This window comes from Tachyglossus aculeatus, chromosome 2 (genome assembly GCF_015852505.1).
Source record: "Tachyglossus aculeatus isolate mTacAcu1 chromosome 2, mTacAcu1.pri, whole genome shotgun sequence".
Taxonomy (NCBI): Eukaryota; Metazoa; Chordata; class Mammalia; order Monotremata; family Tachyglossidae; genus Tachyglossus; species Tachyglossus aculeatus.
Window position 1 is genome coordinate 66,802,436 of NC_052067.1, and position 20,815 is coordinate 66,823,250.

At 41.6% G+C, this 20,815-nt stretch overlaps 1 protein-coding gene across 1 annotated transcript in view; it reads right to left on the reverse strand.

Moving 5' to 3' along the window:
• ESR1 (estrogen receptor 1) overlaps positions 1-20,815 on the reverse strand; it is a 268,680-nt gene that overhangs the window by 210,155 nt on the left and 37,710 nt on the right. Inside the window, exon 3 of the mRNA XM_038767701.1 lies at positions 20,289-20,479. Within this exon, the coding sequence (XP_038623629.1) occupies positions 20,289-20,479 (191 nt within the window). The remainder of the gene's footprint in view (positions 1-20,288; positions 20,480-20,815) is intronic.

Here is a 20,815-nt window from a genome sequence, read left to right on the forward strand (position 1 = left end):
ATGTAGCACTTTTTTCACAAGGAAGAACGTTAGGGTAATCTGACTCATTACCCCTTTACTGACTGTTCACCTCGTTTACTTGTTAATCAAAACAAAACCTTTGGGGCTGAAATGCCCAAAGAATACCACCTCTACAGGAATAAAGCCACCTGACCTAGTGTTTCTTTTTCATAATTCATCTTTTATTTCTGTGCTTTTATTCCATCTGCTTCTTTGCCTTCAAATGACTTCACACAACAATCAAGCACATTAACCTCTAATTCCGTTATAGTTTTAGGCCAGAGGGTGGTCTTTGGCAGCAACCAGACCCGGTTTTAAGAAGAGGGATTTAACTCCATAGGAAAACAAACCAGACAAAAAACACAAGTATGACCACAGATATATATTGCAGTCTACAGGACCACAAAGAAACAGGTTAGAAAGGAAAAGCTCCAAAAGGCAGGGCCAGGTGTTATTTCAACATCCTTTCCGGTCTAACAAGATGGCCAATTTTTAAAGTATCTAAACTGCCTGATTTTGAAAATGTAAACAGGTGCTATACTGACCTACATGCTTTTCCAGCCCCAACAGAACACTAATCCACAGTGCACCACCAACATTAACCAAAGTAAAGGAACTCTGAAAATAGCTGTGTGAACTGGACTTTTAAAGGGTGTGCATATTATCTATAAAATCATCAGGGTTAAGTTTAAGTGAAGGTGATATGGTGAAGGAACTTGTTTCACCCTCTAGACTGTAAGTTCACTGTGTGTCTTATTATTGTAGTCTCCCCTGAACTTGGTACAGTGCACTGCACACAGCGCTCAATAAATACAACTGACTGACTGATACGGATGGGTGAAATTAAGGAAAATGTCTACTATGTACACCCATGGTGATGGGAATGCAGGGTTGCCTTTGGTGGGGCTCTCTAGCCTGGCCCATTTCAGCCACTGCCTGACTCTCCAGCCGGAGACCCGGTCCACTGCTGTCCATTTCACTGCCCTGGATCTGCTGTCCCCAGCCTGCACTGATGCAGGGCTCCCTTCAGGAGCAAGAAGCCCAGCAACACCCCTGCTCTGCCCACAGCTGCTCCCCCAACCATGCCTGTGTTCTGCATTCCTCTCCCAGGTCCGGGAAGTCTCGTGCAGCCACTGTGAAGCTGGAATTGACGACCCGGCTCTCATTTCCTTGCCAGACCTGCTCTGGTGCCTTCTGGGCTATTTCCACCATTGAAAATAAGTGCATGGAACCAGCGCAGTGTTTTAGGGTTTTTTTCATTGTTGTTTTACCCAAAGAAGTCCTGAAACGGTCATCTTTGAGGTCCAATCTGCCTAGGAAAAGAAGGGGAAGAACCTTCAAATACAATGCCCTTGAAGACAAACAGAGGGAATGTGGAACTGCAATTTGGTCGTGGCCGGTGGAGAGAAGCTGTTCAACAATCCTCTTCTCTCCACTTATCTTTTGTTAGCCTAGGTCTTTGCTGACCTGAATCCTCCTTTGTTACTCAGTGCTTAATGAGCACTACTGTTTGCTTGTCACCTCCCTGCTAATCAAATCAATATTACCTATTGAGCATGTACTGTATGCTGAGCACTGTACTAACAATTGGGAGACTACGATGCAATAGAGGTGGTAGGCGTGATCCCTACCCACCAACAGCTTACAATCTAGAGGAACTACTGGGGGTACTAGAGGTCCTGTTCCTGGACATTCCAACAGGCAGATGCTTCAAAGTTTCAGCAGGCTTTCTAGAGCATTTTCTGTCATCCCTTAACATACTCAACTCTCCTCAGAGTGAGTTGTCCCCTAAGAAAAGCAGCTTGGCCTAGTGAATAGAGCACAGGCCTGGGAGTCAGAAGGACCTGAATTCTAATCTTGGCTCTGCCACTTGTCTGCTGTGTGACCTTGGACAAGTCACTTCACTTCTCTGGGTCTCAACTACCTCATCTGTAAAATGGGGACTGAGACTGTGAGCCCCATGTGGAACAGGGTCTGTGTCTAACCCGATTTGCTTGTATTCACCCCAGAGCTCAGTACAGTGCCTGGCACGTAGATCTTAACAAATTATTAATTTCCACAGTTGTTATTATTAGTCACACACAAGGTCATCCTCACTTCCACTAATGCTGAGTGGAGGACAGAGAAATTCCCCTCCTCTTCACCAGAGCCTAGGCATAGCCCATCAGACTATGGACTGCTGAGCAATGCAACCCTTAAAGGCCTGAGAAGTAACCATCCAAAGAACTATGGCAATTTTCTAAAAGCTACAGCCAGCCCCACTGTTGGAAAACAGTCAGCCAAAACTTCTTCTTGGAGCAATCTTGAGGTGAAAGACAGAGCTACAATCCCATTCTACGTCTATCAAGAAGGAAAGATATTCATTCATTCATTCAATCCTATTTATTGAGCACTTATGAATAATGGAGGGTTGAAGAGGTGTTCAAGTCACCTTTTTCACCCAAAAGTATTTCAGGGAAAGTAACATTTACTAATTGCATCAGGATTCATCAGTAAACAGCTGGCTATATAACCAATATATATATATATTTCAGAAAAGCCCCTAAAGAATAAGCAGTGCCAGAAAAATTAGGTTTCCCAGGATGCAGCTGTAACTGAAACTTACAGGTGGATGTTGTTCGATTACACCCTGACCAAAATCTTCTTTTTACAACTTGTCATGCTTTTGACAAATGTATGCTAAAGGACCTCGTAGAGCAGGAATCAATAATCAGTAATAAAGGAAGAAATATGCCAAAGATTAATGTTAGATAGACTTATTATGAAGAGCCTGGAAAACGTTGTGAAATGTCCTGATGTTACAACTGCCACAAAAATACAAACCGTCAATTCTATGGGGTTTCCAATGACAATATGTGGATCTGAAAGCTGGACAATGAAAAAACAGGATAGAAAGAGCATTTATTCTTTTGAAATGCGATGTTGGAGAAGGCTTTTGCAAATACCATGGACTGCCCTAAAAAAAAAAAAAAAGAAAAAAACAAATAGATTTTGGAGCAAATTAAGCCAAAGTGGTCTTTGAAGGCCAAATGACTCAACTTAGATTAGCGTATTTTGGGCACATAATTAGGAGGACTAATTTTCTGGCGAAGACACTAATGCTAGGAAAAGTCCAAGGAAAACATGGAAGAGGCAGACCAGCAGCTAGATGGACAGATACCAAGACAACGATAATGGAAGAACCCTTAGCCAAGTTACGGATTATGGCAGTAGACAGGACATTCTGGAGAAAATAAATCCACAGAGTCGCTATGAATCTGAAACATGATGGCATCTGACAATAATAATAATAATAAAGAAGGAAAGCATTTGGATCATCACTGACAAACTAGGGACCCAGTCCTTACAACCATTGCTAATAATCTTGGAGAATGTAAATTCACAATATAAATGGCTTCAACTTTCAATGTGCACCTTGCTCCATCTGGTTCTACAGCTACTAATCAGCAAATAACTGTCTCCTCTTTGGGCCTCATTCTACTGCTAATAATCTTGGAGGATGGAAATCCACAATAGAAATGGCTTCTACTTTCAATGTGCACCTTGCTCCATCTGGTTCTACAGCTACTAATCAGCAAATAATCGTCTCCTCTTTGGGCCTCATTCTACTTCCTGTACTCAGCATGCATCCAGTGCAGAACTTCTTAAGTAGGCCCCAAGCTGCCAGACCATAGGCCTCCCCATTATTCAGCATCATCCTGAGAGCTCTCCCCTTTCAACATGCCTTCCACAATTAATTCCCATCACCCCTACTCATATAAGCCCATCAACCAACCTTTGCACTTATTTTCTTTTACCCATCCTCACATTTGTACATATACATTTAGTCAAATGTACATTCAGTTATTCATTTCAAATACTTGGCTTGTAAATACTTTTATATCTTGTATGCCCCTCTAGAGATTATGCACCCTGTAGGCAGGGAATCTGTCATTTGCTTCCGTACTTTCCCAGTTCTCAGGACAGTGCTCACAATGCTCAATAAATACCACTTCCACTTGGCTATTAGCTTGCTGAGACCAAGAGAGCCTCAAATTTAGACTCCTCTCCTTCCCTCCAGCCTGAACACAGATTGCTCCCTGCAGCAAGCTAACTAGGGCAGGTCAATGGGGGAAGGAATGTGGCCACCATTTATAATCAGCCAAACCTAGAAAGTGGCTGAGAGAGTGTGGGGGGTAGAAGAGGTAGAAAGTTAAAGGAAGCCAGATAAACTGCACTCCTCACATTTGTGTAGTGCTAAGCTGGAAAGAGTGAAGGAGGAGTACAGAGTCACGACCATTCCTTTTTGCCTTTCCGTATACCCTTTCCTCCCAGCCCCAAACTTTTCCTCTCCTCCTGTACATGTTCTGGGAGCTGGGCTTGTCTCCTGAACAAGGAGGGTATCCCACTTAGAACTAAATTGAGAAGCAACATTGCCTAGTGGGGAGAGCATGGATTTGGGAGTCAGAAGGACCTGGTTCTAATCCCAGCTCTGCCAAATGCTAGCTGTGTGACCTTGGGTAAATCACTTCACTTCTCGGGCCTCAGTTTCCTCAACTGTAAAATGGAGATACCTGTTCTCTCTGCTACTTAGACTGTGAGCCCCATGCAGGATAGAGACCATGCCAACCTAATTTCTATCTACCCCAGTTCTTAGAATAGTGTTTGACACATAGTAAGCACTTAAATACCATAAAAAAATTTGGTTACTAAAGTAGAACTCAGTTTTCACCCAAATCAATCAATCGTATTTATTGAGCACTTACTGTGTGCAGAACACTGAACTAAGTTTTTTGGAGAGTTCAGTGTAACAATTTAAGAGACACAGTCCCTGCTCACAGTGAGTCTACAGTCTAGAAGGGGATGCAGCTATTATTATAAATTACAAATATGTACGTAAGTGCTGTAGGGTTGATTGGGGCAGTGAATAAAGGGAGCAAATGAGGCTGACAGAAGGGAGTGGGAGAAACGGAAATGAGGGTTTAGTCAAGGAATGCTTCAGAGATGTGCCTTCAATAAGGCACACCCCCTGGTTTTCACCTGAAGGTTGCAGTAAAAAGTTGTAGAAAAGATATCCACTAAAGTATAACTTTTCTAAAATCCAAGGCTCAGACCAGACCCCTCAAGCACCCTCCACTAAACATGCCACTTGTTGGTGTGCATGGCTTAAGGGAGCAGCCACCTGGAGTGCCCCGGTAGGATTATGCATCAATGCCAGCCCAATGGAAATGGTGCTATAGGCATTTCAGAAAATGTTGCTTCTCCCAATACCCCTGCCACACTCAGGCAAGAGAGAATACTAGGGGATTCCTGGGCCAGCAGTAAAACTTCCTGACACTCCAGCCACATTGCTTACGGTTTATTTCTGTGTGGAAGCGCCCTATGGCTAGGCCATGGCCTGTAGCAGGTAAAGCCCAGACCCTCAGACTTCATGCCACTGGCCCAACTGACCTCCAGCATTCTGCCCATCACTTTTCCATTCATTCATTCAATCATATTTATTGAGCACTTACTGCATGCAGAGCACTGCCCCACACCACCCAAGGTGGTCTAGGTAGCAGGATGGCCTACTGGAAAGAGCTCAGGCTTGGAAGTCAGAGGGCCTGGGTTTTAATTATGACTCCACTATAGACATACTGTGTGACCTGCCTGACAGTTAGTGCTTAACAAAATACCATTAAAATAAAACAAAACAAACACACCTTCTCTGTACTTCATTCCCCTCATTTACCTGTTCATCCTCCTACTTAGACACTGAGCCCCATAAGAGGCCTGATTGTCCTGATTCTATCCCCATGCTTAGTGCCGAATACGGTACAATACAGTTGTACTGCATGTGAGAAACAAAGAGTACAAATTGGGATACAGTGGGAGAAGAAAATGGGTAAGTAGAAGGGAGAGGGAAAGAAGGGTTTAGTCCTTAAAGACAGTTATCAGGACTTTCTGCCTAATGTGGAAAGGAATGGGTAAATAACCATTTTCGAACTTTTGAGGAGTAGGCAGAGGTGTGTAGAATGATATCTTGAAAAAATCATCCAGACAGTAGAGTGATGTATAAACTGGAGAGGGTGGAGACTGGAGGCAGAAATTCCATCTAATGAAACAGTCAAGCTTGTGCATGACTAAAACAAGAAGCAGCATGGCTTAGTGGAAAGACCACAGACCTGGAAGTCAGCGGGACCTGGGTTCTAATCCCGACTCTGTCATTTGTCAGCACTGTGACATTGGTCAAGTCACTTAACTTCTCTTTACCTCAGATACCTCACCTGTAAGAGTGGGATTGACCATGAGCCCCAGGTGGGACATACACTATGTCCAACCTGATTATTTTTTTATCTACCCCAGCACTTAATACAATGCCTGGCACATAGTAAGGGCCTAATAAATATCATAAAAAATAGAACCTGGGACAGCCTGGTGGCAAGTTGGATGAAGGGCAAGGCCAGATCCTGGAAATATTTTGGAAGAAAAACCAACAGGATTAAACAGACCCAAGTCCAGATTATGATGGGGAGGCAGGAGGGTTTAAAGAGGAAAAAAGAGTCAAGGATGATCACCAACGTTTCAGGGAAGATGATGGTGTTATCAACTGTGATGGGAAGTTAGGTGGAGGAGAGGGTTTGGAAGCTCAGATGAGAAGTTCAGTTTGGGACATATTGAGCTTGAGGTACTGTTGGGACATCCAGAAAGAGAGATGCCCTGGGCAGGCATAAATAATAATAATAATAATAATAATAATAATAATGTTATTTGTTGAACACTTACTATGTGCCAAGTACTGTTCTAAGTCCTGGGGTAGATACAAGGTAATCAGGTTGTCCCATATGGAGCTCACAGTCTCAATCCCCATTTTACTGATGAGGTAACAAGCACAGAGAAATTAAATGACTTACCCAAGGTCACACAGCAGACAAGTGATGGAGCCAGGATTAGAACCCACATCCTCTGACTCCCAGGCCGATTCTCTAGCCACTAGGTCATGCTGCTCCAATAATATGGATGGTATTTGTTAGGGTTGTGGAGAAGAGATACTGAATCCCTATTTAATAGTTGAGGGAACTGGGACACAGAAAAATTAAGTGACACACCCAAGGTCCCAGCAGGCAAATAGCAGAGCCAGGATTAGAATCCAGATCCTGTGACTCCTAGTCCTGTGCTCTTTCTTAGAACACACTGCCTTCTCAAGAAATAACTTACATTTTTAGCTACTGATATTGTTGAACTGTTGAATTGTTCTAGCTGACAATTATGTTATCATAGTTCTTTATGCCTGGCCTTCCCCATTTTCAGTGAGCTGCTTGTGATCCAGGGAACATGTATTTATTGATTTAACGTTCTTTGCACATGGTAGGTGCTCAAAAGAGGTTAGTAGTAATAAAAAAAAACTTTTAAAAAGAAAACTATCTACCCTTTTACTTAATTCATTTTCTTTTAAATTGCTCAAAGAACTTTCCGTACACTATTTCATTTAACCTCCCAACTCCCCTGTTTTGCAGGAAGGTGAGAAGTATGCCAATCAGCTAATGGGGAAACAGAAGCACAGCGACTTTCCGGGCACCATGCTGAGTCAGAGCCAGAGCCAGGAACTTCGGCTATTAAACCATGTATTAACTATTTCTTACACCGAGATAAAGTAGCCCACTCCACTTGGAGGCTCCAGAAACAGAAGCAGTTATTCGGGAAGATTTGAATTTAAGAAAAGTGAGGCTGCTAAATTTGCTTTATAGGAGTGATTAAATTTTTGCTAGGCAGCAGCATCCTTTGCAAACAAGGAGTTGTGTGTCTAATGCCTAGGACTTCAGAACTACAGTCGAGGGGAAAATTCACTACCCCTAGAAATCCAGATAAATGTTCACTCCATTACAAATGCAGGTGAAAAAAAAACACACAACCATTCAGGGTAGGGCTGGGCAGCTATGTCAGCTCAAAAACCAGTCACCAGATTGCCTAGGCTGTTACGGGGTGAAGAGACGTGGGGGCAAAGAGGAAGGAAGGAAGAGGGAGGATATTTTAGAGCATGGAAGTGCAGCCACTTCCACCTTCCTGGTGTCTTTCAGGCTCTGAGCCAGCCAAAGACACAGTTAGAAACCCCCACACACTGCTCTTCTCAAGGTCATGACACAAACTCTTGTGTGGAGAGTTGCGGGGGAGGGCAGGGGGGTGGGCTTGCTAACTCATCTGCAACCGTCTTGGTGCAAAGAAGAAGCTGTTGCAGGCGGAAGTTAGTGACTCAGATATAGATCAAGCCAGATCTAAATTTTTGGAGGTCCAGGATGGGCTCCAGGGGACCAGATTATCCCCACTTAGATCTAGAGTGCTCACTCTTTCATTTGTTAATTCAATCATATTTATTGAGCACTTACTGTGTGCAAAGCACTGTACTAAGAGCTTGGGAGAATAAAATAAAACAATCAACAGACATATTCCCTGCCTACAATGAGTTTACACTCTTTTCCTTCTCCACCTCCAAGATACAAGGCTGGCGACACAATCTCTGTTTTCCTACATGGCTAAAAACCTTTCATTCTTGTGGCCCTGCCAACAGCTTAACTGATACAAGTACGAGCAGGGTATGGAAGGATGGCTTTTTAAATCCCTTGTTACTGTCCAACCAGTTATGGTGTTGAGGGAAATAACAGCCATGGGCCTTAGCTCCCTAATCTTCTTATCGAAATGAGTTCACAAGAAAACCTGTTTCATTGGCCTAAAGAGAAAATCTGTACTGCCTCAGAAAACTATTATACTTAGAGAAAGAAAAAGAAAAATATCAGGGCTGGGAGGTCTGAACTAGACTTGGATAATACTGATATTAAAACAATCTTTCAGTCCTGCTGTGCAAGACAGCAAATGCCAGGTTAAGGCTTAAGAAGTGGCAATTACACTGAAATATTAAAGAGCTTCGGCACCCTTCAGACAGAGAATCCTGCCTACCATCACATTCAAAGAAGTGTCGCTGAGGGGAATCAAACAGGAAAGGAACTCCAAGGCCTTCCTAAAGTCTGTACTTTGCTTGTTTGTGAATTTGTGGTATCAAGTGAGGGATATGGGTAAAATGAGAAGAGGAAAAGGATTCCTCCCTTACTCTTATAAAGACGTCAACAAAAGCAGGACAAACCATTTCCTTCCTTCTCCAGTTTTCTCTGGGAGAGCAACACCTTAGGAAGCAAGCTAGTATCTCACTGTATAACACTGCTGAATCCTTTGGGCTGCAGCTACCACTAATGGGTTCTGGTTATGAGAGAGTTTATATTAAATCTTTAGGAGCAGAAAACACTAACCATATCTAGCAAAGTACCTCCATGAGGAGCTTAGAGGAGAAGGCACAGAAAAACAAAATCAAGAAACAGCTGAGATTCCAATTTATTTTTTTTTTAGCTAACTCATTATCTATCTTCTATCAGCTTAACAAATCTATCAGGCTGGGACCCAACTTACTTTTACACAACAGTCATGGAATGAAAAGCAAATTCAGATATCTTAATTTTATCTGTAGTTATCAAACAGTAAAGAATCAAAGTATTAATGAAATTTCAAGTTATGTTTACAAAATGCCCACAGTTCATATAATAATAATGATGGTATTTGTTTAGCACTTACTATGTGCTGAGCACTGTTCTAAGCACTGAATTTCATATGCTAAAATGTGCAAAATTACCTCACTATATCATCCTGTATAATGCAAATTATCCATGTTATCTTGTTTCCTTTTTCAAGAAACATATAAGCAGATTTCAGGACACCATATCATTCTAAAATGATATCTTACATGGGAATAAAATTGTCCAAAATTATACAATTTTGCAATGCAGTGTAAACCCACCTCACTCATAACTGAAAAGTAAAACACACTGAAGTGAGCCTAAACATGAAATATCACTCTGACTTTCAAAATTTGTTTACCAGGTATATAAAAAGAAAATCTTCATACATATTAATAATAATAATAATGGTATTTGTTAAGTGCTTACTATATAATGATACTAATGTTGGTATTTGTTAAGCACTTACTATGTGCCAAGCCCTGTTCTAAGCACTGGGATAGATACAAGGTAATCAGTTGTCCCACATAGGGTTCACAGTCTTAATCCCCATTTTACAGATGAGGTAACAGACACAGAGAAGTAAAGTGGCTTGCCCAAGGTCACACAGCAGACAAGCAGCGGATCCAGGATTAGAAACATGTCCTCTGACTCCCAAGCCCATGCTCTTTCTACTAAGCCATGCTGCTGCTGCTGCTGATGGTATTTGTTAAGCGCTTACTATGTGCCAAGCACTGTGCTAAACACTGGGGGGGGGTACTCAGGTTGTCCCACGTGGTGCTCACAGTCTTAATCCCCATTTTACAGATGAGGTAACTGAGGCACAGAGAAGTGAATTGACTTCCCCAAAGTCACACAGCTGACAACTGGCAGAGCTGGGATTAGAACACATGACCTCTGACTCCCAAGCCCATGCTCGTTCCACTGAGCCACACTGCTTCTCTAAGCCATGCTGCTTCTCTAAAATTATTATTATTTGACAATATAATCCACTGGACAAAATATGCCCCTAAATACTGTTTTTTTAAAAAAACCATTGCAAGTATATATTGAGCACGCAAACTTTACTGCACTAAATTAGTCACTAAGGGTTCACTTTACAACACTGGCTTCACTGACCACTGTCTTCTCCTGGTCCTCCTCCTATCTTTAATGGACTTCTCCTAGGCCTCCAACCCTCTGACTGTGAGAATCCCTTAATTCTCAGTTATGGAGCTCCAGCTACACCCACGTCCTTTGACAATTCATTAGCTCCTGTGGCTTCAACTACCATTCTATGCAGATGATTCCCATATCTACATTTCCAGCTCTGATCCCTCCCCTAATTTGCAGTCTCATATTTCCTCTTGCCTTGAGAACATCGATTTGGATATCTCACTGACACCTCAAATTTAAAATGTCTACAACAGTACTCCTCATATTCCCACTCAAACCCTATTCTCCCCTGACTTTTCCATCACAGTAGACAGCACCACAACCCTCCCTGTCTCACAAGCCCATAACCTTGGCATTATCCTCGACTCATCTCTCTTATTCGACCCACTCATTCAATCTGTCACCAAAGCCTGTCGGTTCTACCTTCACAACACCACTAAAATCCACCCTTTCCCCTCAATCCAAACTGCTACCACGTTAATCCAAGCATTTATCCCATCCCACCTTGATTACTATAGCAGCCTCCTTGTTGACTTCCTTTTCTCCTGTCTCTTCCCACTCCAGTCCATACTTTGCTGCCTAAACCACTTTTCTAAAAAAAATTGTTCATCTTTCCCCACTCCTCAAGAACCTCTAGTGGTTCCCCCATCCACTTCTGCATTAAATGGAAACCCCTCATCATTGGCTTTAAAGCACTCAATCACTTGCCCACTCCTACCTTACCTCCATGATTTCCTAGTACAACACAGGCCACACGTTTCGCTCCTCTAATGACACCCCACTTATTGTACCTCAATCCCATCTACCTTGCCAGTGACTGCTTGTCTCTGACCTGGAGTTCCCTTCCCTCTCACATCCAACAGATGTTCACTCGCCCCACCTTCAAAGCCTTAATAAGAGCACATCTCTTTCAAGAGGCCTTTCTCAACTAAGCCCTCATTTTCTCTTCTCCAACTCCCTTCTGCACTGTCTTTGCATTTGGATTTGCACCCTTTATTCACCCCTTCCTCAGCACCACAGCACTTCTATACATGTCCATAGTTTATGTATTTATAGTAATGTCTGTCTTCCCTTCCAGACTAAGCTCATAGTAGGCAGGGAAAGTGCCTCCCATCTTTTTTATATTGTACTTGCCCAACCATTTAGTACAGTGATCTACATACAGTAAGCACTCAATAAATATGATGTATTGAATGTTTATAATTTATCATATTTGAATCACATTGGAGATTTCATAAATGATTGTCAGTACTGAGGAAAGCATTTTGCCTCTAACAGATATGTTTGTAACTATGTGAGATTATGTCACTGGCAGCAGGTGATTAGGTACCTAAGCAAGTGTTCCTGAAGAAACTTATGAGTAGGCAGCACTACAGTATTATCCTTAGGTTTGTTGCCACAGCTGACTTATGAAATACAAAAATCTAGATACATATCATTAAACCTTTTCAGACCTACTAGTGTGCATTGGGCAAATATAGGTTATTTTATCAGATACAATCATTTTGGTTCTCCACATTTTAAATGTACTTGATCCCCACTGGAATATGCCCTGTAATTTCATATTTTTAAATAGTTCATATTTAGAAATATTTAAAATATAGCTACCTAATTCTATTGATAAGTTCTTCTAAGAAGTCAACTCGTTCCCCCACAAATTACTTCTAATTTATTTTGCTAGTCCAGACCTGTTGAATTGTATTAAATTAAAAATTCATCTACTTTTGCTCCAACACAAGGAGACTAAGCACCTACCCTTGAGAGGATTTCTATAATCATCTTTTCTGGGGATACTTTAAAGTCAAATCCATTTTGATCCATCGAAAGATGGTACTTAAACATCTAAGCACAAACCCTGTAGGACTTACATTCATGTGCTCTATTTCTCCCCTAACTCTAGTTTAATTGTCTTTTCCCACTAAATTGTAAGCTCCCTGAAGGTAGGCGTCCTGTCTTCTAATTCTATTGTACTCTCTCAAGTGCTCAGTACAGTGCTCTGCACATAGCAGGTGCTCAATAACTGCTACTGAGTAATTGATAAAGATGGAGAAGATATCAGGAGTCTTTTCCACTGTGTTCTTTTTTAAGTCAAAGTTTTACCATGTCATAAAATTAAAAGTTATAAAACATTTAAATGACAATAATAAATACAAGAGTAAGTTTTCACAATCAGGGTTTCCAAGTGCAACTTTGCAAACACATTTGGCTGTTACGAACAAGCCAAATCTTTATTATACATCATATGCAGTTTTGTAACAGACTGGCTAACTCCCCAAGCACAACACTTTTTTTCCTATGGAGTTCCTTTTTAATGATGTGACACTTTGCAGATGAAAAGAAATTCCCCCGCTCTTTTTAATCAAACTATCAATCCACCATCTCCAGAAAGGTTCGTGAGATTAGCCCCATCTGTTTGAAAACCCACCAGTACAATCCAATGCATGTATCTCTCCAACTCATTTTTCAAATACAGGACCTATATGCACATTTTTATGTTGTTAGCCCCAGTTCCTAGTACAGTCCTGAATCCATAAGTGTGCTCATTAAATGTCTGACTTGTTGAGTTAATGTATGGAACAAGAGAGGAATTCAAGAAAAATTGGGCTAGGAGTCTTTAGTGGAATCCTTGAAACCAGTGACTGAATATAATTCTCAGGACTAGTGGATTACCCTTGAGAGTCTGTCTGTAAAGCTTGTCTACAATTATGCGACTAAAATTATCATCACTCTTAAATGAGGCTTTTTAATGGAATTGTTGATCAGCTTAACCTACTATATTGCTGCACAAACTCTACCACCTCATGAAAACAGCTAATGCCACAGCCAGGAGAGACTCACTTAGTGGGGAAATTGAAAATTTAATTTCTCTCAGATGAAAAAAAAAATTGAAGAATGCTTGAAGTAGTGGCACAAAAACACCAAGGATTAAAAATGTTTGGAACCTCCGGTTTCCCTTCAAAGACATTTGTTGCCATGGTTTTTAAAGAGCTCTGAAAGCTTTAGCTGTGACCAGAAGAGTTGCCAAGAAATAAGGGGTCCTATATTTATTTGTCAGATGTATTTTTGTGTTAATTACCTCTTAGATATGACTGACTTATTCCACTTTGCCAAAGGAAAAAAGGAGACAAAGACAGGCCCTGCCATTTCACGGGTAGAAGTACTATGATTTCCTGCGCCAATGCTCAGCACCCACAAACACAATTGCTTCCTCAGTTGTGTTTAAGAGAAATGAGCATTTGAAAGTGCTAAGGGGGATGGCATCCTTACATGGGTTGAGGTTTTTAGGTCTTGACTACAATAGTTGAGCAGTCACTCCTTTGACATTTTCTCAGGAATTAATGAACACCTAAATATCTTGTGGACACACTTTCAAATGCACTGGCATGTTTCTATATAAAGCTTTCCTTCAAGCGTTTTATTTTAATGTCTTTTCATTTAAGGATTACTTGATGACCTGGAAGCCTGCCCACTGAAAGCCTTCTGGCCTTACATTACTGTTCTTTTTACGATGTGTGGGAGTTTGGGATCAACACACTCCACATTTAGCATGCGGAACCTTTCAAAATGGGTAGTGAAGGACAGAGAGCAGAATATTTAGTAAAGAAAGGATTAAAGCAAAAACAACATCTATCAGTCCTTCAATTAGTGCCAAACAAATGGAGCTGACAAGTCTAGTGAATTCTTTACGTAATTAGGTATTTGGTTAAGTTGACTGTACACCTCCTTCTTCCCATACTTCAGTTGTCGATCTTTAACTATAAGCTTCTAGGGATCTGTTTGATTTATTGCATATGATAATCACTAGAGCCTAGCTTCAAGATATAAAGAGGAGGTAAATGTGTTTGGGGCACTAGAGAAACAACATCACTACCTTTATAACAACTGCGACTATAAGCTTCTAGACTGTGTGCCCGTTGTTGGGTAGGGACCGTCTCTATACGTTGCCGATTTGTACTTCCCAAGCGCTTAGTACAGTGCTCTGCACACAGTAAGTGCTCATTAAATATGACTGAATGAATGAATAAGCTCCTTGTGGACAAGGATAGTGTCTAGTGGAAAGATAGGGATAAGTAGAGCAGCATAGCCTTGTGGAAAGAGAACTGGCCTGGGAGTTAGAGGACCTGAGTCCTAATCCTGCTCCGCCACATCATCATCAATCGTATTTATTGAGCACTTACTGTGTGCAGAGCACTGCCTGGTGAGTGACCCTGGACAAGTCATTTAATTTCTCTGTGCCTCCAGTTACTACATCTGTAAAATGGGGATTCAATACCTGTTCTCCCCCTTACTTAGATTGTGAACTCTGTGTGGAGCAAGGACTGTGCTCGATCTGATTATCTTCATCCCAGTGTTTAAAACAGTTCGTTACATAATATGTGCTTAACAAACACCACAATTATTATAGAATCTACCATCTCTGTTTTATGGTATTTTCCCCAAGTACTTAGTACAGTGCTCTGCACACAGTAAGCACTCAATCAATACCGTTGACTGATAACTGTGCCACAAATAACTTCTAGACTGTGAGCCCACTGTTGGGTAGGGACCATCTCTATATGTTGCCAACTTGTACTTCCCAAGCGCTTAGTACAGTGCTCTGCACACAGTAAGTGCTCAATAAATATGATTGAATTGAATGAATGAAAGAACTCTCTGTATAAAATATGCCTTTGTTTTGCCTGCAAACTGCATTAGGTGGAAAAAGCTATAAAAATATTTGCAGCCATAAATGAACAACAGAGTCAAAACACGCTGGGAAACAGTGTGGTCTAGTAGGAAGAGCGTGGGCTTGAGAATTAGAGGACCTGGGTTCTAATCCTGGCTCTGCCAATGGCTTGCTGTGTGACCTTGGGCAAATGCTAAACTTCTCTGTGCTTTAGTTTCCCGAACTGTAAAATGGGGATTAAATCCTATTCAGAATCTGAGCCCCATGAGGGATAGGGACTGTGTCCAACTTGATTAACTTGTATCTACCCCAGTGCTTAGAACAGTGCATGACACATAGTAAGTGCTTAACAAACAACATAAAAACCTATATGTGTGTGTGTGTGTACATATAATTTACATATATATCATGAAGTGTCCTCATTTTCCTTATTGAAGTGAATATGTCTGTCAACTTTGTCTAACAGTGTGACACTCCAATCAATTAATTGCATTGATTGAGCACTTACCTTTTGCAGAGCACTGTACTAAGCACGCTCTAAGAGGACTGTATTAAGCATGCTCTAAGACAACATTATATTTGATGGAAGTTCCTGTAGTCTGTGATTTTTAACATTATAGGGTGATAACTGAATTAAGGAAAGGAAAACTTAAGTAAGAAATTTTCACTCCCTCTCTCACGGCTCCTAGGACAGAGGACCAAGGATTGCACATAAACCTTATAAATATTTCTACAATCCTTTTAAAATGAGTATCCAAATTATATACAGGAAATTCTGCAGAAGTGGCAATTAAGAGGTGTTTAAGTGAGATAAAACGAAAACCCCGCAAGCTGCAGTAGGACATGTATTTACTTGTAGATTTTCTAGCCAATGATCTTAAATTCAGCCAGGCTTCAGAAATATGACTCCCCCTTTAATGCCTTACAACTTTATCATGACAGAGTCACACAGTGTGAAATGAGAGTCCTTGAGTCCCCAAAACTAGAGCACATTTCTGGGAGGTAATAGCCACCCAACCCACATTGCACAAAACCTTTGTATTAACCTCCATTCCCTGGTCACACAGGCACTTTCTGACAAGTGGGGACTTCGACATTTTCATTCACTATTGCCTCCCTGTTACCCCCAAAATGGGGTGTCCAGAGACAATTGCCTCATCTGCTTAACCATCTGAAGATAGACTTTCTACTAATGACTTTTTTTATAGGGAGTACATTGGTGAGAAAGAGCAGGCACTGTGCTGTTTTTGAAGTGTTTTTCTCCCTAGTAACTTCTCGATCATTTAGGTAAAATAATGTTTTCTGCCATTTTCTTAAAAAATAAAAAAAATCCAACTCCTGGCTTTACTGTCAGTTTTACATAAGTTACACTAGAAAATGGCCAATTAAAGGTCAAATAGCTACAGCAGTTAATTTTCATAAAACATGATAAAACCATAAAGTGCATTAAAAATGCTTTTTTAAAATTGGGATTGGTTGCCCTTTCATGAAGCTCTATGGAGATTATAAATGAGCAGTTGTAGAAAATCGCTGCCAACACAAAGAAAATGGACTTCTTGTTCAACTTCCCCACTTCTAACCCATCTCAAGACAGTAGGGAACTGACTCCTCTAGGAATTGGTTCCATAATCAGGAACTACTAAGGCTGTATCTCTTAGCAAGTCCTTATTAAATCAAGGCTCCCAGAAGAATAAAAAAAACCCAACACAATGGTATCATAGGGACTTACTGACAGTCCCACACACTGAGTACCTAGGGTAGGATAGCCGAGGAAAATAGGAAAAGTGGCACTTTCTGAACAATGTTGAATTTGACAAAGCTTAGGAACCACTTAGAATCTTCCAGATCTTTCTCTTCTTTTTTTTTTTTTTGTAAAAATGAACTTGATTAGCCCATGGCATTTAATAAGGTAAGGCACCCTAAAGGAGACTAGGTAGGAGATCATAAGATGAAGGTTATGTTTCAGAGGGAGGAAAGGGGCAGAAATCATGTCTACCAACTCTATTGTTTTGTAGTCTCCCAAGCCCTAAGGTACAGTGCTCTGTGCACGGTAAACACTCAGTACCATTGACTGAATGATGGATGGACAGGAGCAATAGAGAGGAAAGGAGAAAGGAGAGGGAGAATCACAAGGAGATACTGAATAAATACTAATTGAAGATAGCGTGTGTGTGTGTGTGTGTGTGTGTGTGTGCGTGTGATTAGGGCTGGGGGATAGGATTTCTCAACTATAAGCTCTCCTCTAGATTTGTACGCTCCTTGTGGGCAGGAAATTTGTCTATTAACTCTGTTATAATGTACTCTCCCAAGAGTACAGTGTTCTGCATACAGGAAGCACTCAATAAATGATTGATTAATGAATTTATGTTGGCCCCAAACAGGCCCAGATTGAACATTTGAAAGGGCCAGGGTAGAGGAAGCCTGGATGTAATAGATCAGGTAATTCTTATTTTAGTACATAAACACCTCTCACTCAATAAACATAAAATAAATAATAATGACATTTACTAAGCACTTACTATGTGCAAAGCGCTGTTCTAAGCACTGGAGAGGTTACAAGGTGATCAGGTTGTCCCACAGGGGGCTCACAGTCAATCCCCATTTTACAGATGAGGTAACTGAGGTGCAGAGAAGTTAAGTGATTTGCCCAAAGTCACACAGCTGACAATTAGCGGAGCTGGGATTTGAACAAATGACCACTGGCTCTAAAGCCCATGCTCTTTCCACTGAGCCACGCTGCTTCTCTGGAATTTATTAAGCACTTACTATGTGCTGCTTCTGTGGGAAGCAGCAGGGCTCAGTGGAAAGAGCACGGGCTTGAGAGTCATCAGTTCTAATCCCGGCTCCACCGCTTGTCAGCTGTGTGACTTTGGGCAAGTTACTTAATTTCTTTAGGCCTCAGTTACCTCATCTGTAAAATGAGGATAAAGACTGTGAGCCCCATGTGGGACAATCTGATCACCTTGTATCCACCCCAGTGCTTAGAACGGTGCTTTGCACATAGTCAGTGCTTAACAAATGCCATCATCATCATCATACTCAAACACTTGGGAGACTACAATACAGCAGAATTAGCAGGCATGTTTCCTGCCCATAACAAGCTTACAGTTTACTTCTCCAAGAAGCTGAGGGACTTCTCTTTAAGCCAGAAGAGCAACCATGTTGAAGATGACAGGTGTTGTTGGGATGGCCACAAAGACCTTCCTTTAAGTAGAGGGTCTTCCTAATGACCATTATGGGCTGCCCCATACAACTGACCAGAGCAACTAACCACTGTCATATGGGCAAAGCAGACCCAGGCCCAGACCCCTGAATTGGAGTGCTTTGTGCCACTACTTGGAATTTACAGGGTGATGACAACTAAAAACCCAAACTAAAACAAACAAACAAAAAAAAACAACAACAAAAAAAGTACTGTCTTCTACTTACCTTTTCCTATGCTGGGTGGATTTTTTTCCCCCTCATCTGCTGGGTCTATGAAGTCCTACTGAGTAATTCCGAGGTACTCCAATAGAAATACCAGAATTTTGACTTCATAATAATAACGATGGTGGTATGTTAAGCACTTAACTATGTGCCAGGCACTGTACTAAGCATTGAGGTGGATACAAGCAGATCGTGTTGGACACAGTCCCTGTTCCAGGTGGGGCTCAGTCTCAATCCCCATTTTACAGAGGAGGGAATTGAGGCACAGAGAAGTGAAGTGACTTGTCCAAGATCACACAGCAGACAAGTGGCAGAGCCAGGGTTAGAACCCATGACCTTCTGACTTCCAGGCCCATTCATTCATTCATTCAATTGTACTTATTGAGCGCCTACTGTGTGCAGAGCACTGTACTAAGCATGGTCTATCCACTACGCCATGCTGCTTCTCTAATCCCATAGGCAAAAAAGTTGTGACGATAATGAAAAAAAGGCAACAGAAGATTACATTTCCCCTAAAGTCGTCGGCATGCATCCAGTAGTTTTATTTCTGACACTGCTAGGTAGAGCTTTTTGGATTTTGCCTAGAAAGAGAGCACTGAGTGGCCTAGTGGCAAGAGCATGAAATTGGGAGTCAGAGGGCATGGGTTCTAATCCCGACTCCACCAATTGTCTTCTGTGTTACCTTGGGCAAGTCACTTAACTTCTCTGGGCCTCAGTTACCTCATCTGTAAAATGGGGACTAAAATGTAAGCTTCATGTGGTACAGGGACTATGTCCAACCTGATTACCTTGTATCTACCCTGGTGCTTACAACAGTGTTTGGTACATAGTAAGTGCTTAACAAATACTATTATTATTATTATAACCCTTTTCTGCTGGGCAGACTTTGTGAATGGGTTAGAGGAGAGCAAAAAATAGTCCCCATCCTCCACCTATTATATATAGCTGCTCTTGCTGCCAATGACTTTTTTTTATGATATTTGTTAAATGCTTACTATGTGCCAGGCACTGTACTAAGCACTGGGGTAGATTCGAGATAATCAGATTGGACACAGTTCATGTCAAGTGGGGCTCACAGTCTTAATCCCCATTTTACAGATGAGGGAACTGAAGCACAGAGAAGTTAAGTGACTTTTAAAGTGACTTAAGGCTGTAAACTCCTTCTAAGCTGTAAGGTCATTGTGGGCAGGGAACATTGCTGTTATATTGTACTCTCCTAGGTGTTTGGTATGGTGCTGTGCAGACGGTAAGCACTCAATAAATACAATTGATTGGTTGATCAACTGACTTGCCCAAGGTCATATGGCAGATAAACGGCAGAGCTGCGATTAGAACCCAGGCCCTCAGACTCCCAGACTCTTGCTCTTTCAATTTAGGCGACCTCTGCTCCCAATACCCAGCCTAGTACCCAGGGGAACCTCATGAATTCAAGCACCCAGCTGATTACGACCTTCCCACACCACTTTTGAACTAGAACTGAAGGAAAAAGAAAAATCTGCTAGTTGTTTTCAACACACTATTACCTTGAATGCTTCTTTTGAAGAAGGCTTTGCAGCCCTCACAGGACCAGACCCCATAATGGTAGCCCGAGGCATAATCGTTGCATACTGCACAGTAGCGGGTCTCCTTGATGGCTTCCATTGCCAGACTCCCCTTGTCGCCGGTGCTGGCCAGCCTCTCCCTGCCACCTTGGCGCCGGGTATCTGAACTGGGCCTAAAAACAGAAGCACGCAACGAATCAATTGACATTAGAAAAGGCAAGTCTTTCCTCCCCTGAAGAAGCAGGCCTTAAGACTGAGGCTGATACGCTTTCTTTTGACATTTTAAATAATGAATCATCGTATAAAATAATCTTTAATTGCAGAAGCCAGAGAGAAGCAATGGAAGGTGTTTGTTATATTAACCTTGGCGGAAAATGGCTTACTGGGTACTTACTAAGAAAACTGACTCTGGGCCTGGAACTCTATTAATGGCTTCACAATTAATTCCACAGTAACTGAAGGCCACTGCGTGTTCTAATCCCAGGTCACATAAGGGAGTTCTAGGAAGC